Here is a 20,800-nt window from a genome sequence, read left to right as displayed (position 1 = left end):
ATAGTTTACTGTTCAACTACATACATGCCCATGCAGAAACACTAATGGTTTAAGACAAACCTAAGCTAACTTTACCTACAAAGGGCCAGAAATTGTAGATTTTAAAGACCATATAGTTTATGTCCTAAGTAGTCAGTTCTGTCACTATAATATAAAAGTATATAGACTACAGATATGGTTGTGTTTGTATAATAACACTAACGGTTGTTTTTTCTTTTGAGACAAAGTCTCATGTAGTCTGGGCTGTTCTCAAACTCACTATATGTAGTTCTCAAACTCACCATATGTAGTTTCCAAACTCACCATATGTAGTTCCCAAACTCACCATATGTAGTCAGGGATGACTTGAACTTGCTCCTCTTGCCTCTGTCTCCCCAAGTGTGAGATTATATGTAGGCAAGTGCTGTCATACCTGGGTTTTCTCTTTTTTGGTGGTGATAGAGATTGAACGCAGGATCCCGCATATATTAGGCAAGTACCATACCACTAAGCAATATCTCCAGTCTGATAAAAATTTCTTTATAGCGGTGAAATACTGGCTATAGAAATATATGTCTAAAATCCTAGCACTCAGAAGGCTGAGTCAAGTGGATTGCCATTAGTTTAAGCCAACCAGGGCTTACAAAGCGATCTTGGCTATGTATAAGTAATTCTCTTTTTCCAAAACAACAAACATCTCAAAGAACAAAAAGAGAAGAAGAAACACTATTGGCCTAGGTTTGGCTTGCAGCCATGGTTTGCCCTCCTCTACTCTGAGCTCACAGTTTACTGTTGTAGAAAGATGAACTAGTCTTTTTATATTAGTCAATAGAGTAGTTTTCTTTAGCCACTTAGTTCCCCAACTGATTATTAAGTTGTAAGCACTATGCTGGGTAGATTGTGAGCTACTCTAATCCTAGTACCATTAAAAACCCACATAAAAACCAATCATTTGCCCTGAGTTTGTTCCTACAGCCACATGCTCACTGCCATCTTGCCTTATAGTGAATATTTAGCCAATCAGGGATAATTGGGGAACATTTCTTATCGTTGCATGGTTACAGGAGACAGTTCAACATTCATAGCAATGCCCATAGCAGGGCGGTAACCAGATCTCAAGGCACTGAAATTAGCATTTGAAAAGTTGGATCTTCCTCCAACAGTTCACATTTAATAAAGAAACTTAAAAATAGGATTCTTCTTAGTAAACTTTCCATTTAGTCATTGAATGTTGTATAGTAAAGCACATTGTTTAAAGTATCTTTAAGTTTTCCTATTTTTACATATTTTGTACATGGAATCAAAACTATGTATCACAGTAAGGAGGTCATTAGATGATAATAAGTTACATCTAGAGAGTTGAGCACATAAACTCCTGAGATCTCAGCTTAACTCCTTGATTAGAACAAGTTCCAAAGAAACAGCTACTATGTGGCTTCCTGTGCCATAGCCACAAGACCACAGTGCTAACCTCAGCCTAATAGCCTCTTCATGGAACAAAAGGAGGACCGAGAAGAAAATACAGCTTAAAACCACTTCCCATACACTGTTGAGACACTTATGTATTCCTGTTGTCATATCTGTATGCAAAAAAACAGTAGTGCGTGTCTGCTGTATGTGGCCATTCCACTTGGTTTGCTGAGGAAACAAAACCATGCTGGACCCAGAGCAGCGTGGTTAAGGCTTTGACATACTCACATATGTAAACAGGTTCATTGAGATGCCATTGTTAAATCATAAGGGCTGAGAGAATGCAGAGTAAGCACATTTTCCTTACTGGAAATCAGTCAGAGATACGCTTAAGCCCATGTTCAAAAGAAAACTTGTAAAAACATTTCATTTACTGAACTAGTTTTAAAAACACTTCTCATATTATATAGCCACCTGGTTGCTTTATTTCCAGGTGATTTTTTTTGTGTATGTTGAATTTATGGTAAGATTTAGACATGCAGATTAGGCTTTGAGAGGAGAGTGCAAGTAGTTACTGCAGTGAAAGACGATTTCTTCCTCCTGACTGGAGACTGAGGACACTGTAACAAGGAAGGTAATGCAACTACTGGTGCCTTGAAAGGAAGCATTTTCTAGGTACAGGTATCCAAAGCTTTGTGTTAATTTTTCTTTTATGTTAAAAAAAAAATACCAAACCCCCCATAGATTGTTTTGTGTTTCTCAGATTTTAAGTTTAATGGTTTTGGATTTAAGGAAAACTTAAATCTTTGATTTTACTTTCAAAACAAAATGCAGAAATTGTCAATTTATTTATATATTTTTAATTCAATTCAAATTTTGGTACAGGAAGATTTGGAACTTGGACTTTAAAAATCCACACATGGTGATTTCTTACTTGAAACTCTTCTTCTGCTGGTATCTACTTTTTATCTGAACCAGGCAATTATGAATCACAACTTTGTGGAAATGGAGCTGTGGTTTTCACAGGTATCCAATCACCACAAGTTACACAGGTCTCTCTCTGTGGATTATTGACAGCAATAAAGGAATTTCTTGATGCTTTGACTGTATCTTGCTGCTCTTTAGAAGTTATATCTGGTAGAATAAAGCTATATTAATTTTTAGTATACATGTATGTGTAAATTATGTGTTGTAACAGGAGTATATATGAGAGTTTAACTAGAAAACAAGATTGGGTGTTTTACTCATAGAGGCAGCAGTTCTTCTGTTCCATCATGCCCACTGCTTTCTTTGCAGAACACTAAATTTTGCCTTCTTTACAAATACTTTTTGTGTCAGGCGTGGTGGCTCACACCTTTAATGCCAGCACTCAGGAGGCCCGTCTGGTCTACACAGCGAGTCCAGGACAGCCAAGGCTACACAGAGAAATCCTGTCTCAGGGAGAATAAAAAAGAAAAGAAAAAAAAATTTTTTTTTAAGGCAGTGTGTGTGTGTGTGTGTGTGTGTGTGTGTCTGTGTGTCTGTGTGTGTGTAAGTGTAAGTAACTGTCCTGGAACTAGTTCTGTAGACCAGACTGGCCTAAAAAGAATTTGTTTTTCTTTTTTGAGACAAGGTTTCTCAGTGTGTTAGCCCTGGCTATCCTGGAACTAGTTCTATAGACCAGGCCGACCTAAAAATAAATTTTTAAATGCATGGCAAGTTTGGTGCTTATAAAAATGGCTAATTTACTTTGAAAATTTTTAGCATAATATGAACAAATCCAGACAGAAGATAGTTTGTGTATGTATGTTTTAAATTTTTGGCCAACACAATGATTATTCCTAGAATTATTGATAAATATTTAGTACTCTGGCATGCAGTGATTAATTAATGCTCTTTTCTACCTTTTTCCTCTAGTATGTTAAAAGATGACTTAAAGCTAAGCAGCAGTGAAGACAGTGATGGGGAGCAGGTAAGTCTCTATACAGCCTGTCAGCCCTTTACACTACTGGTCCATTTTGTCTTAGTTTAAGATCCATTACTTTTTTTTGTTTTTTTGTTTTTGTTTTTGTGTTGTTTTGTTTTGGAGACAGGGTTTCTCTGTGTATCCTTAACTGTCCTGGACTCACTCTGTAGACTAGGCTGGCCTTGAACTGACAGCAATCCTCCTGCCTCTGCCTCCCAGTGTGTGCCACCAGCACCTGGCCCCCATTACCTTTTCCATAAGGTTTCTGACACTGGGTAACTGTAGCCTTCTGTAATGTCTTTGAGCTTCCTTTTTTATTTTTAGTTGGCTTTCCTTATCATTTATTGTAGATCAGAAAATAGTAGCAGGAAATTACTTATAAGACATATTTACAAAACAAAACAAAAAGACATATTTACAAAGTTTTAAAAATACTTATTTTTTAAATATTTTTTATATGTAACTTCCTGGAAGTGGAGTTACAGATGGTTGTGAGCACCAGATGACTGCTGGGAATTGAACCTGGATCCTCTGTAAGACTAGCGCTCTTAACTGAAGAGCCATTTTCCAACTACAAAAAATTTTAAGTCTTACCCTAGATTTTTTTTTTTTTTTTTTTGGTGGTGGTAGTGCTACTGGGGATTAGCTAGGCAAATATTACTTCTTTAAGTAAAAACAGGATCCTGGCTTGTTATTGTTTGTGGTGTTTTGATGGTTTGGAGGGGGTTTCACCAGGTGGCCCAGACTAGCCTCAGATTCATGATCCCGTTGCCTCCACTTTGAAGGCTGTGGTATACTGTACTGTTTTTGTTTGTTTTTTAATCACTGTATGATGTAAATATTGTTTCATATGTTAGAGAAGCCAGCTTTTGGGTTTTTTAGGGGGCAGGGGTTGTTTGTTTTTCAAGACAGGGTTTCTCTGTCTAACAGCCCTGGATGTCCTGGACTTACTTTGTAGACCAGGTTAACCTTGAACTCACAGAGATCTGCCTGCCTCTCCTTCCTGAGTGCCACTTTTGGGCTATTTTTTAGTTTAGACATTTATATTATTTGAATAGATTCATTCACAGATTTCTTATGCTTCACTTTTAGGATTGTGATAAGACAATGCCAAGGAGTACACCAGGAAGGTAGGGATCCTTTATTTTGTGTTGTTGTTGTTGTTGTTGTTGTTGTTGTTATGGCTAAGATTAGACTGATTTAACATTGTGGTGGTAGCATAAGGAGCCTTATAAATAATGTCAATTGTGATGGTGGCTGTATAATTCTGGAAATTAATTAAATTCATTAAGTTATATACTCAAACCGGGTGAATTTTAAAGTATTTTAGAAGTGAGTATTATTAGCTGAGTGATACATCAGAAACTTTTGGGGGATGTCTGTTTCATTTGAAAAGAAGTTTTGAGTTCCTTATGCACATACTGTTAATAAGATTGGGTGCTAGATTTAGGTGGAGTTTTGCCATCATAAAGAAAACATTTGTCATTTCTGTTTTATCTCCTTCAGTAACTCTGAGCCTTCACATCATAATAGTGAGGGAGCAGATAACTCCAGAGATGACTCCAGCAGCCACAGCGGATCTGAAAGCAGCTCTGGATCTGACTCGGAGAGTGAAAGTAGCTCCAGTGACAGTGAGGCAAATGAGCCATCGCAGAGCGCGTCTCCTGAGGTGAGCCAGCAGGCTGCTTCCATAGCCCTCTTAACCCATCACTGTATGTTCTATCTTATGGAAAACCTAAACTATTTTGGTTTCTTTTTTAATTAGAAAAACTTTTTTTTTTTTTTTTAATTTAGAATTAACCAGGCATGGTGGTGCACTCAGAGGCAGAGCCTGGTGGATCTCTGAGTTCTAGGATAGCCTGGTCTACAAAGTGAGTCCAGGACAGACAGGGCTCTGTTACACAGAGAAACCTTGTCTCGAAAAACTAGAATTTAATACTTACTTTTGCCTCTTAACAAGAGATTTATGTTATGTAGTTACTGTGATTAACGTGAGTCTTATGTTGTATAATTGAACTGTGTAGATTGATAAAGTGCATCTGAAAGTCTTTCCTGGTACCTATATCATGTTTATTTTCTAGAATTAAATTATTTGCAATTGTGCCTTTCAAGTTGAACTCCTAACTGGAATAATGGTTATTTAAAGGCCTTTTGTAATAAGCTGTTCATGGTGGTTCCACCTGTACTCCAGCACTCAGGAGACCAAGGGATTAGAGTTGCTAGCATTAAACCTGTGCTTTAATCCTAGAAGAAACTTGACAAACAAATGCTTGTCTCCTTAAGCATTATTATTATTATTTTTACTCTTACTTGACTTTATAAAGATGGGAAAAGCTTCAGTATTTGGGGGAATACTCTACATCTATATATTTTCTTTTTCAGCCTGAACCACCACCAACAAACAAGTGGCAACTTGATAATTGGTTGAATAAAGTGAACCCACATAAAGTGTCTCCAGCTTCTTCTGTAGACAGTAACATCCCATCGTCTCAAGCCTACAAAAAGGAAGGCCGAGAACAGGGTGCTGGGAATAACTACACTGATCCTGGTGGGCCAAAGGAAACAAGTTCTGCTACTCCAGGACGAGACTCTAAAACCATCCAAAAGGGATCAGAAAGTGGCCGTGGGAGGCAGAAGTCTCCTGCACAGAGTGACAACACCACACAGAGGAGAACTGTTGGCAAAAAACAACCCAAAAAAACTGAGAAGTCAGCTGCCGAAGAGCCCCGTGGAGGCCTGAAGATAGAAAGTGAAACCCCTGTAGACATGGCCACTAGCATGCCTTCCAGCAGGCACAAAGCTGCCACTAAAGGCTCAAGGAAACCCAACATCAAAAAGGAGTCAAAATCTTCTCCTCGACCTATAGCAGAGAAAAAGAAATACAAGTCAGCAAGTAAATCCTCCCAGAAATCTCGGGAAATCATAGAAACGGATACCTCGTCCTCAGATTCAGATGAAAGTGAGAGCCTCCCTCCCTCCTCACAGACTCCTAAATACCCTGAAAGCAGTAGGACTCCTGTTAAACCCTCTTCCGTGGAGGAAGAAGATAGCTTTTTTCGGCAGCGAATGTTCTCTCCTATGGAAGAGAAGGAGCTCCTTTCCCCACTCAGTGAGCCTGATGACAGGTATCCGCTTATTGTGAAGATTGACCTGAATCTGTTGACTAGAATACCCGGGAAGCCTTACAAAGAAACAGAGCCACCCAAGGGGGAGAAGAAAAATGTGCCAGAAAAGCACATGAGAGAGGTGCAGAAGCAAGCCTCAGAAAAGACTTCCAGCAAAGGCAAGAGGAAACACAAGGTCTGTAAGGAGGTTCTGGTTCTTTCTCTTTTTTAGAAATATTTTTGTTTCCATTTTCCATATCCTTAAGCATCTTGATATTACAATACTAGCTATTTTTAAAATTATTTATGTGTGTCTATGAGTTTATACTGTGTGTGTGTGTGTGTGTGTGTGTGTGTGTGTGTGCGCGTGTGTGTGTGTATCTATGTCTATGTATGCATACATGCTGTTGTATGCTCCTGTGGAGGCCAGTAGAGGGCCTGCAGCCAGTTACAGCCAGTTGTGGGCTACCTGACATAGTTATTGGGATCCAAACTTCGGTCCTGCTAGAAAAGTAGTAGGTGCCCTTAGCTGCTGAGACATCTCTCTATCCCCCAGTACTTGCTATTTTGACTTTATGTTACCTAGTCACTGTTGCTTTTAAATTATATTGTATTTATTTGTGTGTGTATGCACACATGTACACTACAGTGCATTTCTGGAAGCCAGAGAACAACTTATGGAGTCAAGTGTTTCTTCTGTCACATGGGTCCCAGGGACTGAGCTCAGGTTGTCAGACTTTCCTCACTGAGGTATCTTGCCATCCCTATTGTTCATTCTTAGATACCAGCATCTGCAGTGAATCATGAGCTGTAAGGGAAAAGAGTGATTGAGCACAAGGCCCCACTAAGACTCTATATGGAACAGTTTCTCTGTGTTCTGTCTCCTTAAATAACGAAAGATTTAAAAAAAAAAAAGGGGGGGGAGGGGGGAATCTCTGGACAGAGTGTATAGTGACCAGGATAAAAATCATACTTTTTATTACCGGCCTAACATGCAAAACTGACTCATTACTTTTGTCGCAGATACATCCATGAGAATATCACCCATCGACTACTTACCTATGTACCTAGTGTTTTTCCATTAACACAGGTCAGACCTGAGAACATTCCCAGGGTATAGCCCAGTTGTGTAACTCAATGGTAGAGCTGTTGCTGAGCATGTGTGAAGCCCTGGATGCAGTCCCAACATGGAAGGAAAGTCTATTGGCACATAGCGCATTCTCATCCCTAAATACTTCCAAGATATTTAAAGACAAAGCCTAGTATATAAGGTCAGCTTTATGTAGAGCCTGCTTATATGTATGTGCCTAGTACCCAAGAAGGTCAAAAGAGGGTGTTGGATGCTTTGGAACTTGAGTTATAGATGATTGTGAACTACCATGTATGTAGGTGCTTAGAACCCAGAGCCTGTACAAGAGCAGTCAGTGGCTCTTAACAACTAAGACATCTTTCCAGCTCTCCTCTAGAATTATGATTTTGGTAAAGTATCAGAGGAAATTCCTAGAGGTTACATTGATAATACTGGGAGAAGACTCAGTCACTGGTAGCAGTCTGTAGGTTACTTTTTCTCATGTCTTCATTTATCTGAATTTAATCATTTGGTGACAAGCAGACTCTTACCTTACAATAGACTAGGCTGGCCTTGAACTCACAGAGATCCCTCTGCCTTACCTCCCTAGTGCTGGGACTAAAGGTGTGTACCACCACTGCCCAGCAGATTTGTATACTATTAAAGGATGGGTTTTTATGGTTTATGAGTTCATCGTAATTCTAAGAATCTGTCCAACCCTAAAATTATTACATAAAAGAGATACCATCTAAGACCTTAGGAATAGCTGTTACGTTGTTTATGCTGTGGACACCCTTGTCATGCCTGCTGTTTCTGTTTTTGTCCAGAATGATGATGATAACCGAGCCAGTGAGAGCAAAAAACCCAAAACAGAGGACAAGAACTCATCAGGCCACAAGCCATCCAGCAACAGAGAGTATGTCCCCAAATCATGTTGCATGCTAGTATTGGCTATTTGTATCATTTGTTGTCTGGTACTTTTTGACATGTTTCAGAATATTGCTTTTATTGACTGAATGTCATATACATGTATGCACATGTGGATAGAAGAAGAGCTTTGCTTTTAGCTAATAGAAATGGGAGGCTCCCCCCCCCCCTGTGTGTGTGTGTGTGTGTCTGTCTCTCTGTCCCCCCCAATCTCTCATTGAGATAAGAATATGTCCTAGTTAGAGTTACTATTGCTTTTATTGCTATCATAAAACACCACGAGCAAAAGCAACTTGGCAAGAAAAAGATTTATTTGGCTTATGCTTCTGTATCACTTCAACTGTTCATCATTGAAGGAACCCAGGACAGAGACTCAAACAGGGAAGGAATCTAGAGGCAAGGAGCTGATGCAGAGCCACAGAGGAGTCATGCTGACTGGCTTGCTCAGCCTGCTTTCTTATAGAACCCATGGCCACTAGGCCAGGGATGGAACTACCCACAATGGGCTGCACCTTTCCCCATGTCAACCAGAAAATGAGCTGGGCACAGTGACGCAAACCTATGATCCCAGCACTAGGGGAGGCAGAGGCAGGCGGGTCTCCGTGAGTTTGAGGCCAGCCTGGTCTACAAAGTGAGTCCCCAGAACAGCCAAGGCTACACAGAGAAAGCCTGTCTTGAAGGAAAAACAAAACAAAAAACAACAAACAAACAAAAAGAAAATGCTCAAGCTGGGCACAGTACTCAGGAGGCAGACACAGGAGGATCTGTGAGTTCGAGGCCAGCCTGGTTACAGTAGAGTCCAGGGCAGCCAAGGCTACACAGAGAAACCTTGTCTGAAAAACAAAACAAAACAAAAAAGCCCCCAAAAGCAAAAAAAGGAAAATGCTCTATAGGCTTGCGCAAGCCCAGTCCTATGGAAACATCTTCTCAGTTGAGGACCCCATCTCTCAAATGATGCTAGCTTGTGTCAGGTTGTCATGAAACTAGCCAGCACCAAGTATGAGATAAGAGTTACAATAAATCCTCACCATTTTCTGGGTAGACAATGAACTCATCTCAACTTGAAAGAGACTAATAGCTATAAGCCTTAATCTTTTCATAATTTATCTATTTGCTTATTGATTCAACCAATATTTTATTAAGTATTTATCATATGGCAGATTGTTCTAGGCAGACATGATCATGAAAAAACAAAACCAAACAAAAAACAGGTCAGGGCAGGCAGAGAAAGAGACGGGAAGAGAAACTACCTGATGGGATTTACAGTCCTTCTGCTTTGCAATCATCATATGGATAATGTCTTTGCAAGTTTGTCTTAAAAGCAGGTGAAAAGAGATGGAAAAGTCCTTCATCCTGTACCACTCTGCAGAAATAAGAGCATTTATTTTGTTTGGCAGGTCATCTAAGCAGAGCAGTACAAAAGAAAAGGATTTGCTGCCTTCACCTGCTGGGCCTGTTCCTTCAAAAGATTCAAAAACAGAGCATGGCTCTCGGAAGAGGACTGTCAGTCAGTCGTCATCCTTAAAACCCAGCAGCACCAGCAACAAGGAGAACAGTGGCAGCAGCAAGAGCAGTTCCTCCACGTCAAAGCAGAGGAAGACTGAAGGGAAGGCTTCCAGCAGCTCCAAAGAGGCCAAGGTAAGGTGGTGGGGCTTGAGCCTTTGAGAATCATCCTGCCCTGGCTTCCTGAAGTGACACTGATATTTGTAACCATCTCATTACATTAAGGTTGTAGTCATGTGCAGTATGTATGTATGCATGTATTTATTTATTGGTTTTTCGAAACAGGGTTTCTCTGTGTAGCCTTGGCTGTCCTGGACTCGCTTTGTAGACCAGGCTGGCCTCAAACTCACTGTGATCTGCCTGCATCTGCCTCCCGAGTGCTGGGATTAAAAGGATTAAAGTGCTACCACACCTGGCACATGTGCAGTTTTAAAAATGAATAAATGAGTGTGTGTGTGTGTGTGTGTGTGTGTGTGTGTGTGTGAGAGAGAGAGAGAGAGAGAGAAAGAAGAAAGAGGAGGAGGAGGAGAGGAGAGAAGAGAAGAGAAGAGAAAGAGAGGAGAGTGTCTCAGAGGACAACTTTCATCTTGTTGAGGCGGATCTTCCTACTGAGGTTGGGGACTGTGCCACCACATCTGGCTTTTTAAATTTTTTTTCTGAGGTAGGGTCTCACTTTATAGCCTTGACTAGCCTGGAACTTACAGTGGTCCACTTGCCTCTGCCTCTTGAGTGCTGGGACCAAAAGTGTGTGCTACCACATGTGGCTTTAAATGGTCATCCTTAACATAATAATGATGCAGTTGAATAGTGGCGTTTATAGACTGAGATTTGGGTCCAAGGTTTTTTTCAGGACTGTGCTTTAGTCAACCCTCAATCTGTTTATGATATTATCAATATTATCTTTATTGGGTTTTTTCCCTTTTGTTTTTTGAGACAGTTTGTGTAAAGCTCAAGCTGACAGGGAACCCCCTCTGTAGATCAGGCTGGCCTTGAACTCACAGAGATCCACTTGTCTCTGCCTCCCAAGTGCTGGATTAAAGGTGTGCACCACCACCACCACCACCACCACCACCACCTGGCAATTGTCACCTCCCCCCCCCCCCCCAACACACAGTCCACCCCCAGGACTGTGTCTCACTATGTAGCCTAACTTGGATGAGAAAAAAAATTCTGATCACAGACTTCCAAATGACCAGGTTGTTCATGTGCTTTTTAAACTGTTCTAGCCAGGAGCAAGTCCATGACATTACAGATTTAAGTGAAAGTTAAGATATTTTAGTTTTTAAGAATACAGTCCAGGGTAGTGATAGCACACACCTTTAATCCCAGCATTTGGGAGGCAAGGGATCTTGGACTTCAAGGCCAGCTTGGACTACAGAGCAAGTTCCAGGACAGCCAGGAGGAACACAGAGAAACCCTGTCTGGGGGAGGGGACGATATATATATATATATATATTCCCTTGCATTGTTGTTAATTGAGTAAACAAAAGAAGTTTGGAAATTGAAATTGTATACTACTACAGTCCTATTAAATGTAGTAATTAAAGATTATAAGTTTAAGTAAATCAAATATGAACTTTTCAAACTGAGTTGTACAGATGGATTTCTCTCCAAACAAGCACCCTATTTCTGTAGGAACTTGGGGAGCTCACTCAGCGCCCAAAGAACATTGTTGCCTCTCTTCACTGTTTCATATTTATCTGCTTATTGGGTTTTTCTCCATTTCTCATATTTTTGACATAAAGTTTGAGGTTTCCATGCAAGTTTCTTAAACTAGTGCTTTTTTAAAAGTGTACTCATTAAGTGAGCTTCTTAATGAGTGTCTGTAGGTAGAAGTCATCATGTTTCTTCTTTATAAAGGAGGCTTCTTTTAATAACCTTGAAAGCAGGAATTTGTGTCTGTCTGCCTTAAGGTTTTCTCCAGTGTTTAACTTACTAAGAAATTAGGAAATATTGTTGTAGGATCATATTTTAGATCATACTTGGTCTTTGGTGGGTTTCACTTTGTTTTTGTTTGCTTATTTGTTTGGGTTTTTGGTTGTTTTGCTTTGTTTTTTTTTTTTTTTTTTTTTTCAAGACGGCATCTCTGTGTAGCCTTGGCTGTCCTGGACTCATTTTTGTAGATCAGGCTAGCCTGGAACTCACAAAGATCTACCTGCCTCTGCCTCCTGAGTGCAGAAATTAAAGGTGTGTGCCACCCTTCTTTGTTTCATTTTGTGTATAAGATCAGAGTCTCATTTTGTAGCCCAGGCTGGCTTGGGAGTTGAGGTGGTCTTGCCTCAGCCTCCTGACTGCTGGGATTACAGGCATGTTTCCTCTGACTTGGCCTTTTAATTTATTGTTCTTCCTATAGGAACTCTTAGAATGGGTGTTCCCATTATAGTCACTAAATTTTCCCAGAGGAATTAAAATTCAAAGAACCCTAGAATCAGGAGTAGAACTTAAGCAGGTGACTTATTTGCTTAGCCCTTGGTTTACTTTCCAGCCCATTTCCATGTTGCCTTCTTTACACAGTCACCTGAAAGTACTCCGCATATACTGGCTTAGCTGATGCTATCAGTAAGCCTTTACTGCTATGTAAATTCACACAAGTAGTACATTGACTCTGGTTAAGAGGAAACAGACAATAGCTGGGTGTGGTGACGCACACCTTTAATCCCAGCACTCCAGAGACAGAGGCAGGCAGATCTTTGTGAGTTTGAGGCCAGCCTGGTCTACAAAGTGAGTCCAGGACAGTCAAGGCTACACAGAGAAGCCCTGTCTCGAAAAACAAAACAAACAAACAAACAAACAAAAAGAAACAGACAATTACTGATTTGGAAAGGACAAAACTTTAGCTGTCTAGTGAGCTTATGGTTGTATTAGTTAGCCAAGGTTGCCATGGTATCTATCACCACAGACTGGTAAGCTCAAACAACAGAAACTGACTAGTTCTGGAGGCTAGAAACCCAATACCAAAGTTTTGAGCAATTTCTTCTCAGAACAAGGAAGAAGCTGAAACTCAGTGCCCCACTGAAATGGCAATGCTGTGACCTCTCTTGATACTCCAGGGTGTAGTATTACCTTTGTATCCCAAGGAACAATCCCTGTTCCTGTATTCAAACTGTTTTGTTTTTTAAGATTTTTTTTCATTTTAAATTATGTGTATGTATCTGTGTATTTTGTGTAGACATGAATGTAGTGTCCTTGGAGCTGCAGGTACAGGAAGTTGTGAGCTGCTGGGAACGAAACTTAAGTACTCTAGAGGAGCAAGAACTGCTCTTACTCACAGAACCATCTTTCCACTGCCTTAGACTACCTTAAAACACAACAAAACCTATCTAATACTAACACATTTTGTAGGGTAGTTGAAGAGTTAGCCATACTAAGTAGTTAATTAGGCCTTAGTGATTAACCTTTTTTTGTTTTTGTTTGGTTTGGTTTTTGAGACAGGATCTCACTATGTAGCCCTGAGTGGCCCAAACTTGCTGTGTAGAGCAGGCTGTTCTTAAACTTACAGAAATCCTCCTGAGTGTTGGAATTAAAGGCATATGCCACCACACCCAGCATTTCTTTTCCTGAGTAGTACTGCCTGTCTGTCTGTGTCTGTCTCTCTCTGTCTCTCTGTCTGTTTCTGTGTGTGTGTGTGTGTGTGTGTGTGTTTATCTCTTTTTTTTTTTCAGTGTTTAAGGTTTTTTTTGTTTGTTTGTTGGTTTTGTTTTATGTGTATCAGTGGTTTGTGTGCATGTATGTATGATCTGCACCACTTGTGTGCTTGGTGTCCACAGAGGTCAGAAGAGAGTATTGGATCCTTTTGAACTAGAGCTATAGATGGTTGTGAGTCATCATGCGGGTGCTTGGGACTGAACCCAGGCACTCTGCAATAGCAACCAGTATTCTTGACTGTTGAGCAATCTCTCTAATCTTACTTCTTTGAGACTGGTTTCTCTTTGAACCTGAAGCTCATTGTTTCAGCAGTGTTGCTGCCTAGATCTGCCTGTTTCTGCCCCACAACCCTAGTGTTACAGGAACATGCAGCCATTCCCAGCTTTTATGCAGGGACTGGGGATTTGAACTCAGGTTTTCTTACTTCACAGCACACATGCTTACCCACTCAGCCATCCTCCCAACCAGTACTGCCATTTTGACATTCAGTTTGTGTCTTCCTTATGTTTTAATTAGTACCTAGCCTAAGTGCCTTGCATACAGTAGACAATAAATATAAGAACAAATATTTTTGTTTGTGGTGGTTTTTTTTTTTAAGCACTATAGAATTTAATAACAAAGACATTTGAAGGCTGTGGACTTTTATTTCTGTTTTAGCAGTGGCTGAAGAAGTGAGAATAACTTCATTTTTTAAAATCTCCTGACAATTTTCAACTTAGTTGTCTATATTCTTTCAGGAAAAGGCTCCAAATAGCTCCTCTAATTGTCCTCCATCTACATTAACTCCTGATTCTTCGAAGCCTCGGAGAACAAAGCTTGCCTTTGATGACAGGTGAGATAAATTTTTTTTGTTTGTTTGATTTGTTTTTTGTTTTTTCCGAGACAGAATCTCACTGTGTAGCTTTGGCTGGCCTGAATCTTGTTGTGTAGACCAGGCTGGCCTTAAAAACTCTTTGAGATTGGCCTGCCTCAGCTTCTTGAGTGCTTGAATTAAAGGTGCGTGCCACCATGCCAGCTGTAAGAAATTCCAGCCAGTATATAAGAACTCATTTAAATACATCCGATTCCATAGGGTTATTAATACTTGTATCTGACCTACAGAACAGTCAGGTTTTAACTTAAAAGGAACCTTTAGCCTAGTTACTCCTTTAACAGCCAGTGGCTTTCCTGATTGAGAGAAAAGATGTGTTTCTGCTGCCAGTACCACTGTTGATAACAGGAGTCTTCGCAGATAAGCAGTGTTGCTTTTTCTTGCCTTCTGTAGAAGGTACTTCTCCTGCCTGCATCCTATTTACTCTTGATTACAAAACAAAACAAAACAAAACACTTGAGTGAGCTATAGTTTAATACTAGGGAGCTTGATCTCTGTGTGCTTAAGTAGATTTGCTGTAGAAGCCCATAATTTGTTTTTAATCTACATATATTTGTCAGAAAACTGAAATGTTTGACAATTGTTGATTATTGTTATGAAATGTCTAATGAGCTGGGCGGTGGTGGCGCACGCCTTTAAATCCCAGCACTCGGGAGGCAGAGGCAGGCGGATCACTGTGAGTTCGAAGCCAGCCTGGTCTACAAAGGGAGTCCAGGACAGCCAAGGCTACACAGAGAAACCCTGTCTCAAAAAAACCAAAAAAAAGAAAAAGAACAAGAAAAAAAAAGAAATGTCTAATGATCACTCAGTTTTTTTTGTTTTGTATGCCACCACGCCTAGCGATCACTCAATTCTTAAGACTGTGAAAGTTGCAAGATACTGGAGACTAAAACAACTTAGTAATTATCCTAGAAAATGTTGACATTTTTACTTATAAAGATTTTTATTTTGCAGAAATTATTCAGCAGACCATTATTTACAAGAAGCAAAAAAACTCAAACACAATGCAGATGCTTTGGTATGTAAATATTCTGCCTGCTGTGCCTTATCGAGCTCATGTGTTCCCTCCTGTTGTCTACACCTGCAGTGGCCACTGCTCAACACTGTTCTCCTTTAGTCTGATAGGTTTGAGAAAGCAGTATACTACCTTGATGCTGTCGTGTCTTTCATTGAATGTGGGAATGCATTAGAGAAGAATGCTCAGGAATCCAAGTCCCCGTTTCCTATGTATTCAGACACGGTGGAGCTCATCAAGTAAGTGGGGAGCTTGACATTTCACTGGAATAGCTTTATTATCTGTTATTTTACTTATTTGGTTAGCCGAATGTGGTGAACTGGGAAGATGCTTAGTGTCCATTTTCTTTAGGGAAGAATTTTAGTGGGCGTTTTATTTAGGTTTGAGTCTGAGAACATAAGAAGTAAGATCAGGGTGAAATATTCTGTTTTCTTGGTTTGTTTTTTATCTCAACTCATAGATACACTATGAAACTAAAGAATTATTTGGCACCAGATGCTACAGCTGCAGACAAGAGACTCACAGTACTTTGGTGAGTGTTGTGTAATCTAGCCTTTGCTGGATAACAAACAGTTTCTTAATGAATTGTGCTGTGTGTGCTTTATCAGTCTTTCACAATCACTTTGCAAACCTTAACAGTCAAATAGAAAATAGCTCAAAATCCCTACTGAAAGATTTTAGCATCTGTCAGTCTCTAATTGACTGCCCTCTTGATGAAAGTGCTGGAGTAGGCCTGATATTGAATTAAGTGACCATTTTTTAAGCGTTTCTTTCTTTCTTTCTTTCTTTCTTTCTTTCTTTCTTTCTTTCTTTCTTTCCCTCCTCCAGAGACAGGCTTTGTCTGTGTAGCCTTGGCTGTCCTGAACTCACTTTGTAGACCAGGCTGACCTTGAACTCAGTGATCCACCTGCCTCTGCCTCCCGAGTGCTGGGATTAAAGGCGTGTGCCACCACACCTGGCTAAGCTTCTCTTTCTATCCATGCTTCGTCTCAGAGAGACATCATCTGTTCACTTGTTCAAGTTGTGTTCTTGACCAGGCACTGTGTTTACACTAGCAGTGCAGCTGTGAACAGTCTGATACTACCCTGATCATTATGGAGTCTATGAGACAGAAACTTTTCAGTCTTGTGAATATGTGAACAAATTTCTCTGAAAGGAAAGAGTCCTCAGGTCAAGCATAGTGGCACACACCTTTAATCCCAACACTCTGGGACAGAGGCAGGTGGATCTTGGTGAGTTTGAGGCTAGCCTGGTCCACATATATCAAGTGTCAGGAAATCTAGGAAGATGGAATAGAGAGGCCTTATCTTTAAAAAGAAAGAAAGAAAGAAAAAGAGTTCTCTACTCTTACAGAGATTGGGAGACTTGATTTGGAGGTTAAAACATAGGCAGGATGGATGGTGGAAAAGAATGAGAAATTTGTAAGGAACTGAAAGGCCAATGAATTCGAAAGTTGCCTTTACTGGGTACATGGCAGGAGCTGAGCTGTGTGGACTATGTGAAGGTTGGTATGTTCCATCAATTTCCTACTTTTGGTTTTTAGCTTTTTAAAGTATTTGTATTATGGCATATTGGTAAAGTTTTAATTTTGAGTGTTAGTATCTAACTGAATGTTAGTTCTAAGAAGTTCCTTAGCTAGTTTCCTTTCCCTATGGTATATTCCATATGAAGCTGACCTTTTGGTTTTGCCTGAGAGGTAATATTGACCCTGAGCTATGGTTGCTCACATGAAGCCAACCCTATATTACTACACAATGGAAAGACTACTTGTAGATAGAGCCATGTCTGAACACACTACCCTCTCCCATGGCCTAGCCTGAGATGCCAGTCATTGCTGTACCTGAGGCTATTCAAACTGAAGAAGGAGAATGCTCTGAAGTACTCCAAGACACTGACTGAGCACCTGAAGGTAAGAATGTACAACAGAGTCTATTGCCTAGGAGACAAAATGTGCAAGCCTTCCCATCCCTGCCCCACAGATACTCTCATATTTAGGCAAAACATAACAAACTACTGCTTGAAAATTCTCAGATATGTTTGTGCTTTCTTGGTAAAGCTTTCAAATATGTATATTGGATTACAGAATTTTCATAGCTGTATACAATAGCTTATACTTGGAAATGTTCTTTGCATGTTCGCTACCACCTTTCTTCAAACTGTTATCTTGTTTTGTTCCTTACACTACTAGGGTTTGAATCCATGTCTTATACATGCTAAGTGCCTAACCACTGAACCACACACCCAGCCCAGACAAAGTTATTGTAGTATCTTTTTAAAAGAATTTCAAGCTAGGACTGGAGAGATGGCTCAGACGTTAAGGGCATTCACTGCTCTTCCAAAGGTCCTGAGTTCAATTTCCAGCATCCACATGGTGGCTCACAACCATCTATAATGAGATCTGGTGCCCTCTTCTGGCCTGCAGGTGTACATGCAGGCAAAGTACTGTGTACATAATAAGTAAATAAATCTAAAAAAAAAAAAAAAAAAAGAATTTCAAGCCAGGACCATAACATCCTCCAAAACCCTATAACCCCTCCATAACTCACTGTTGCCTACAAGTTTAAGGTCTGCCCTACACGGTCCTCAAATGTCTTCTATCTACTCCTTGTCTAAACCTCTCCTTAGACAACCTAGATAGGTCATTTGTGTTCTCTTTTCTGCCTGGTTCTGTATATAATAATGACTCATTTCCCTGTGTCTTTTTCAGTTCTTTTCATCCATCTCTGTTACTCATTGTTTCTTTGCATCATCTTTGAAGTCTTCTGGAACAACCTAGACTTCACCTAATAACTTCTTTCTGTTCTGTATTCACATACTCTGTTGTTGTTTTTAAAGATTTATTGGACTGGAGAGCTGGCTTAGTGGTTAAGAGCACTGGCTGCTCTTCCAAAAGACCTAAGTTCAATTCCCAGCATCTACAGAACCACTTACAACTATCTATATCTCATAGGATCTGATATCCTCTTCTGGCCTCTGAGGGCACTGGGAATTCGTATGATGCATAGATGTACATGTAGGCAAAAACCTGTACATAAAAATATTAAAATATTTTAAGATTTATTTGAGTGTGTGTGTGTGTGTCTGTGTCTGTCTGTCTGTCTTTCTGTCTTCCTGTCTTCTTTCAGAGGCCAGAGGAAGACCAAGATCCCTTGGACCTAGAGTGAGCTACCCAACTAGGGTGCTGGGATCCAAACTCAAATCCTCTGGAAGAGCAGCAGATGCTCTTAATTACTGAGCAATTTCTCTGGCCTCATGTTAACTGTTTTCTGAAAGAGTCTCATAAGTCTAAGCTGACCTCAGACTGGCTAAGGAGCCAGTGATTATAAAGTTTTTAAGATCAACCCCCTAGCCCAATACTTTTGAAGACTTTGAATGCCTTAAAAGTTATATATATTGCTGTTAAATAAATTTATTTTTCCCTGCAGAATTCTTACAGTAATTCTCAAGCACCTTCACCTGGCTTGGGGAGGTAGGTACAATTTTGTTCTCTGATTTTTTTTTATTTTTATTTTTTTAAGTTTTTCGAGAGAAGATTTCTCTTGTGTTGCCTTGGCTGTCCTGGACTCATTTTGTAGATCAGGCTGGCCTCCAACTCACAGAGATCTGCCTGCCTCTCTGTCTCCCTAAGTGCAGTGATTACAGGCGTGCACCGCCATGCCTGGCTTCTGCCTGGCTTTTGATAAATGTATTTGTGTATCAGAGTAGAAATGGACAATAGAATGATTGCTACTTTTAAAATATTAAAATCTCTAGTAAGGTACTTTAAAAACATTTTTTTTATGTTTAGACTTGAACCCAGGGCTTTTTGCATGCTCTCCCACTGAGTTATGCCTCTGGAGAAGTGTTTTTTAAGTTATTCTTTCCAATTTGATAATTTAGTATATAATGAACATAATTTTTAAAAAATTAGAAGTGCGACATGTCACTATCAGACATCTGAGTCAGCTTACGGTTTTGTTTTGTTTCTCCCCTCTTCTACCATGTAGGTTCCTGGATAATACTTAGGTTTCCAGGCTTGGTGGCAAGCACTGTTACTCCTGAGCCACCTCACTCGTTCCCAAATAGCTAAGTTGTTAACAGTACCTCAGTTCTTACAGTTACTTACATTTGTTACAGAGGTTTCAACTTCACTCAGATCTTGGCACTGCCAGAGTAAAGTGGCATGGTTTGGGGTTATCTTCCATTCTCATATTAACCCCTCCTGCCTACACCCAAAAAGGGAAAAAACACCCTGCAACCTTTTACATTTTCTTTTTCATTTTCTGGGTCTATCTGTTGAGTTCTTGTGTTAATGTGAGTTGACATTCCATCTTATTTCCCCTTGTCTACCCATCCCCAGGACTGAGTTAAAACTCACAGCCTTTTGCATGCTAAGCAAGTGCTCTCCCACTGAGCTAGATCCTCAGCCTTTTAAATTTGCCCTTTGAGACAGGATTTCACTATGGTCCAGGATGGCCTCCATCCTGTAGTATATTGATTTCATAGTGCTCACTAGGTGTATGTGAATTAGCATCCTATTTCTCTTTGTGTGCAGCAAAGCTGTTGGGATGCCATCCCCTGTTTCTCCAAAGTTGTCACCAGGCAACTCTGGAAGTTACTCTTCTGGGGGCGGCAGTGCTTCAGCAAGTGGTTCTTCAGTGACCATTCCACAGAAGATCCACCAGATGGCAGCAAGCTACGTCCAGGTTACGTCCAACTTCCTCTATGCCACCGAAATTTGGGACCAAGCTGAACAGCTTTCCAAAGAACAAAAAGGTTTGTTGGGCTCTGGATAAACTTTGAGGACAGAATTGTTATAAGAAACCTTAGTAATTTAGTTAAGTGTATGGAGAATGTTTATTTCGTGGTTTACAGGCAATCATAATCAGTTTGCTAATAGCCTCCTTTGTTTAGGTACATACTAAATGTGACTAGATGTGGTTAAAAATACCCTTGAGCTGTGCATGGCTCCCTGTAGGTGACTTGTTCAGCACGCATAAGGCCTTGAGTTTGGTCTCTAACATGACGGACAGAGAACAGATGGCCTGAGATGGGGGAAGGGACATAGACAGATAGCTTTTGTGGTCCTGGTGACACAAGATAAACTAGAAGTAGTTTTTGGTGTAAGACAAATAAATCTATTCTGGCATGTTGAATGTAGCTCAGGAGGCAGCACCATCCCCATTCCCCTATCGTCTCAAATACATCTTAAACAGTGCAGCAGTTGGGGTCTGCAGGATGGCGCAGTGGGTAAAGGCGCTGGCCACCAAGCCTCAATTCAGGCTCCAGGACCCACTTGGTGGAAGAAGAGAAGGGACTCCACAGAGTTTTCCTCTGACTTAACACAAGTACA

General features: G+C 40.3%; 1 protein-coding gene across 3 annotated transcripts in view; it reads left to right on the top strand.

Annotated features, from left to right (window-relative positions):
* Positions 1 to 20,800, top strand: part of AFF4 (ALF transcription elongation factor 4) — a 72,340-nt gene that overhangs the window by 43,723 nt on the left and 7,817 nt on the right. For all 3 annotated transcript variants that reach the window (XM_084762418.1, XM_084762416.1, XM_084762417.1), the window contains 13 exons: positions 3,286 to 3,340; positions 4,427 to 4,464; positions 4,841 to 5,003; positions 5,717 to 6,634; positions 8,335 to 8,423; positions 9,832 to 10,072; positions 14,320 to 14,414; positions 15,408 to 15,471; positions 15,571 to 15,707; positions 15,929 to 16,000; positions 17,284 to 17,377; positions 18,894 to 18,937; positions 20,003 to 20,223. In XM_084762418.1, the coding sequence (XP_084618544.1) occupies positions 3,286 to 3,340; positions 4,427 to 4,464; positions 4,841 to 5,003; positions 5,717 to 6,634; positions 8,335 to 8,423; positions 9,832 to 10,072; positions 14,320 to 14,414; positions 15,408 to 15,471; positions 15,571 to 15,707; positions 15,929 to 16,000; positions 17,284 to 17,377; positions 18,894 to 18,937; positions 20,003 to 20,223 (2,231 nt within the window). The remainder of the gene's footprint in view (positions 1 to 3,285; positions 3,341 to 4,426; positions 4,465 to 4,840; positions 5,004 to 5,716; positions 6,635 to 8,334; positions 8,424 to 9,831; positions 10,073 to 14,319; positions 14,415 to 15,407; positions 15,472 to 15,570; positions 15,708 to 15,928; positions 16,001 to 17,283; positions 17,378 to 18,893; positions 18,938 to 20,002; positions 20,224 to 20,800) is intronic.

The sequence above is a fragment of the Acomys minous genome (assembly GCF_964271855.1).
Source record: "Acomys minous genome assembly, chromosome: 16".
Taxonomy (NCBI): domain Eukaryota; kingdom Metazoa; phylum Chordata; class Mammalia; order Rodentia; family Muridae; genus Acomys; species Acomys minous.
The sequence above is the reverse complement of the archived record's forward strand: the minus strand, read 5'-3'. Positions and strand labels throughout refer to the sequence as shown.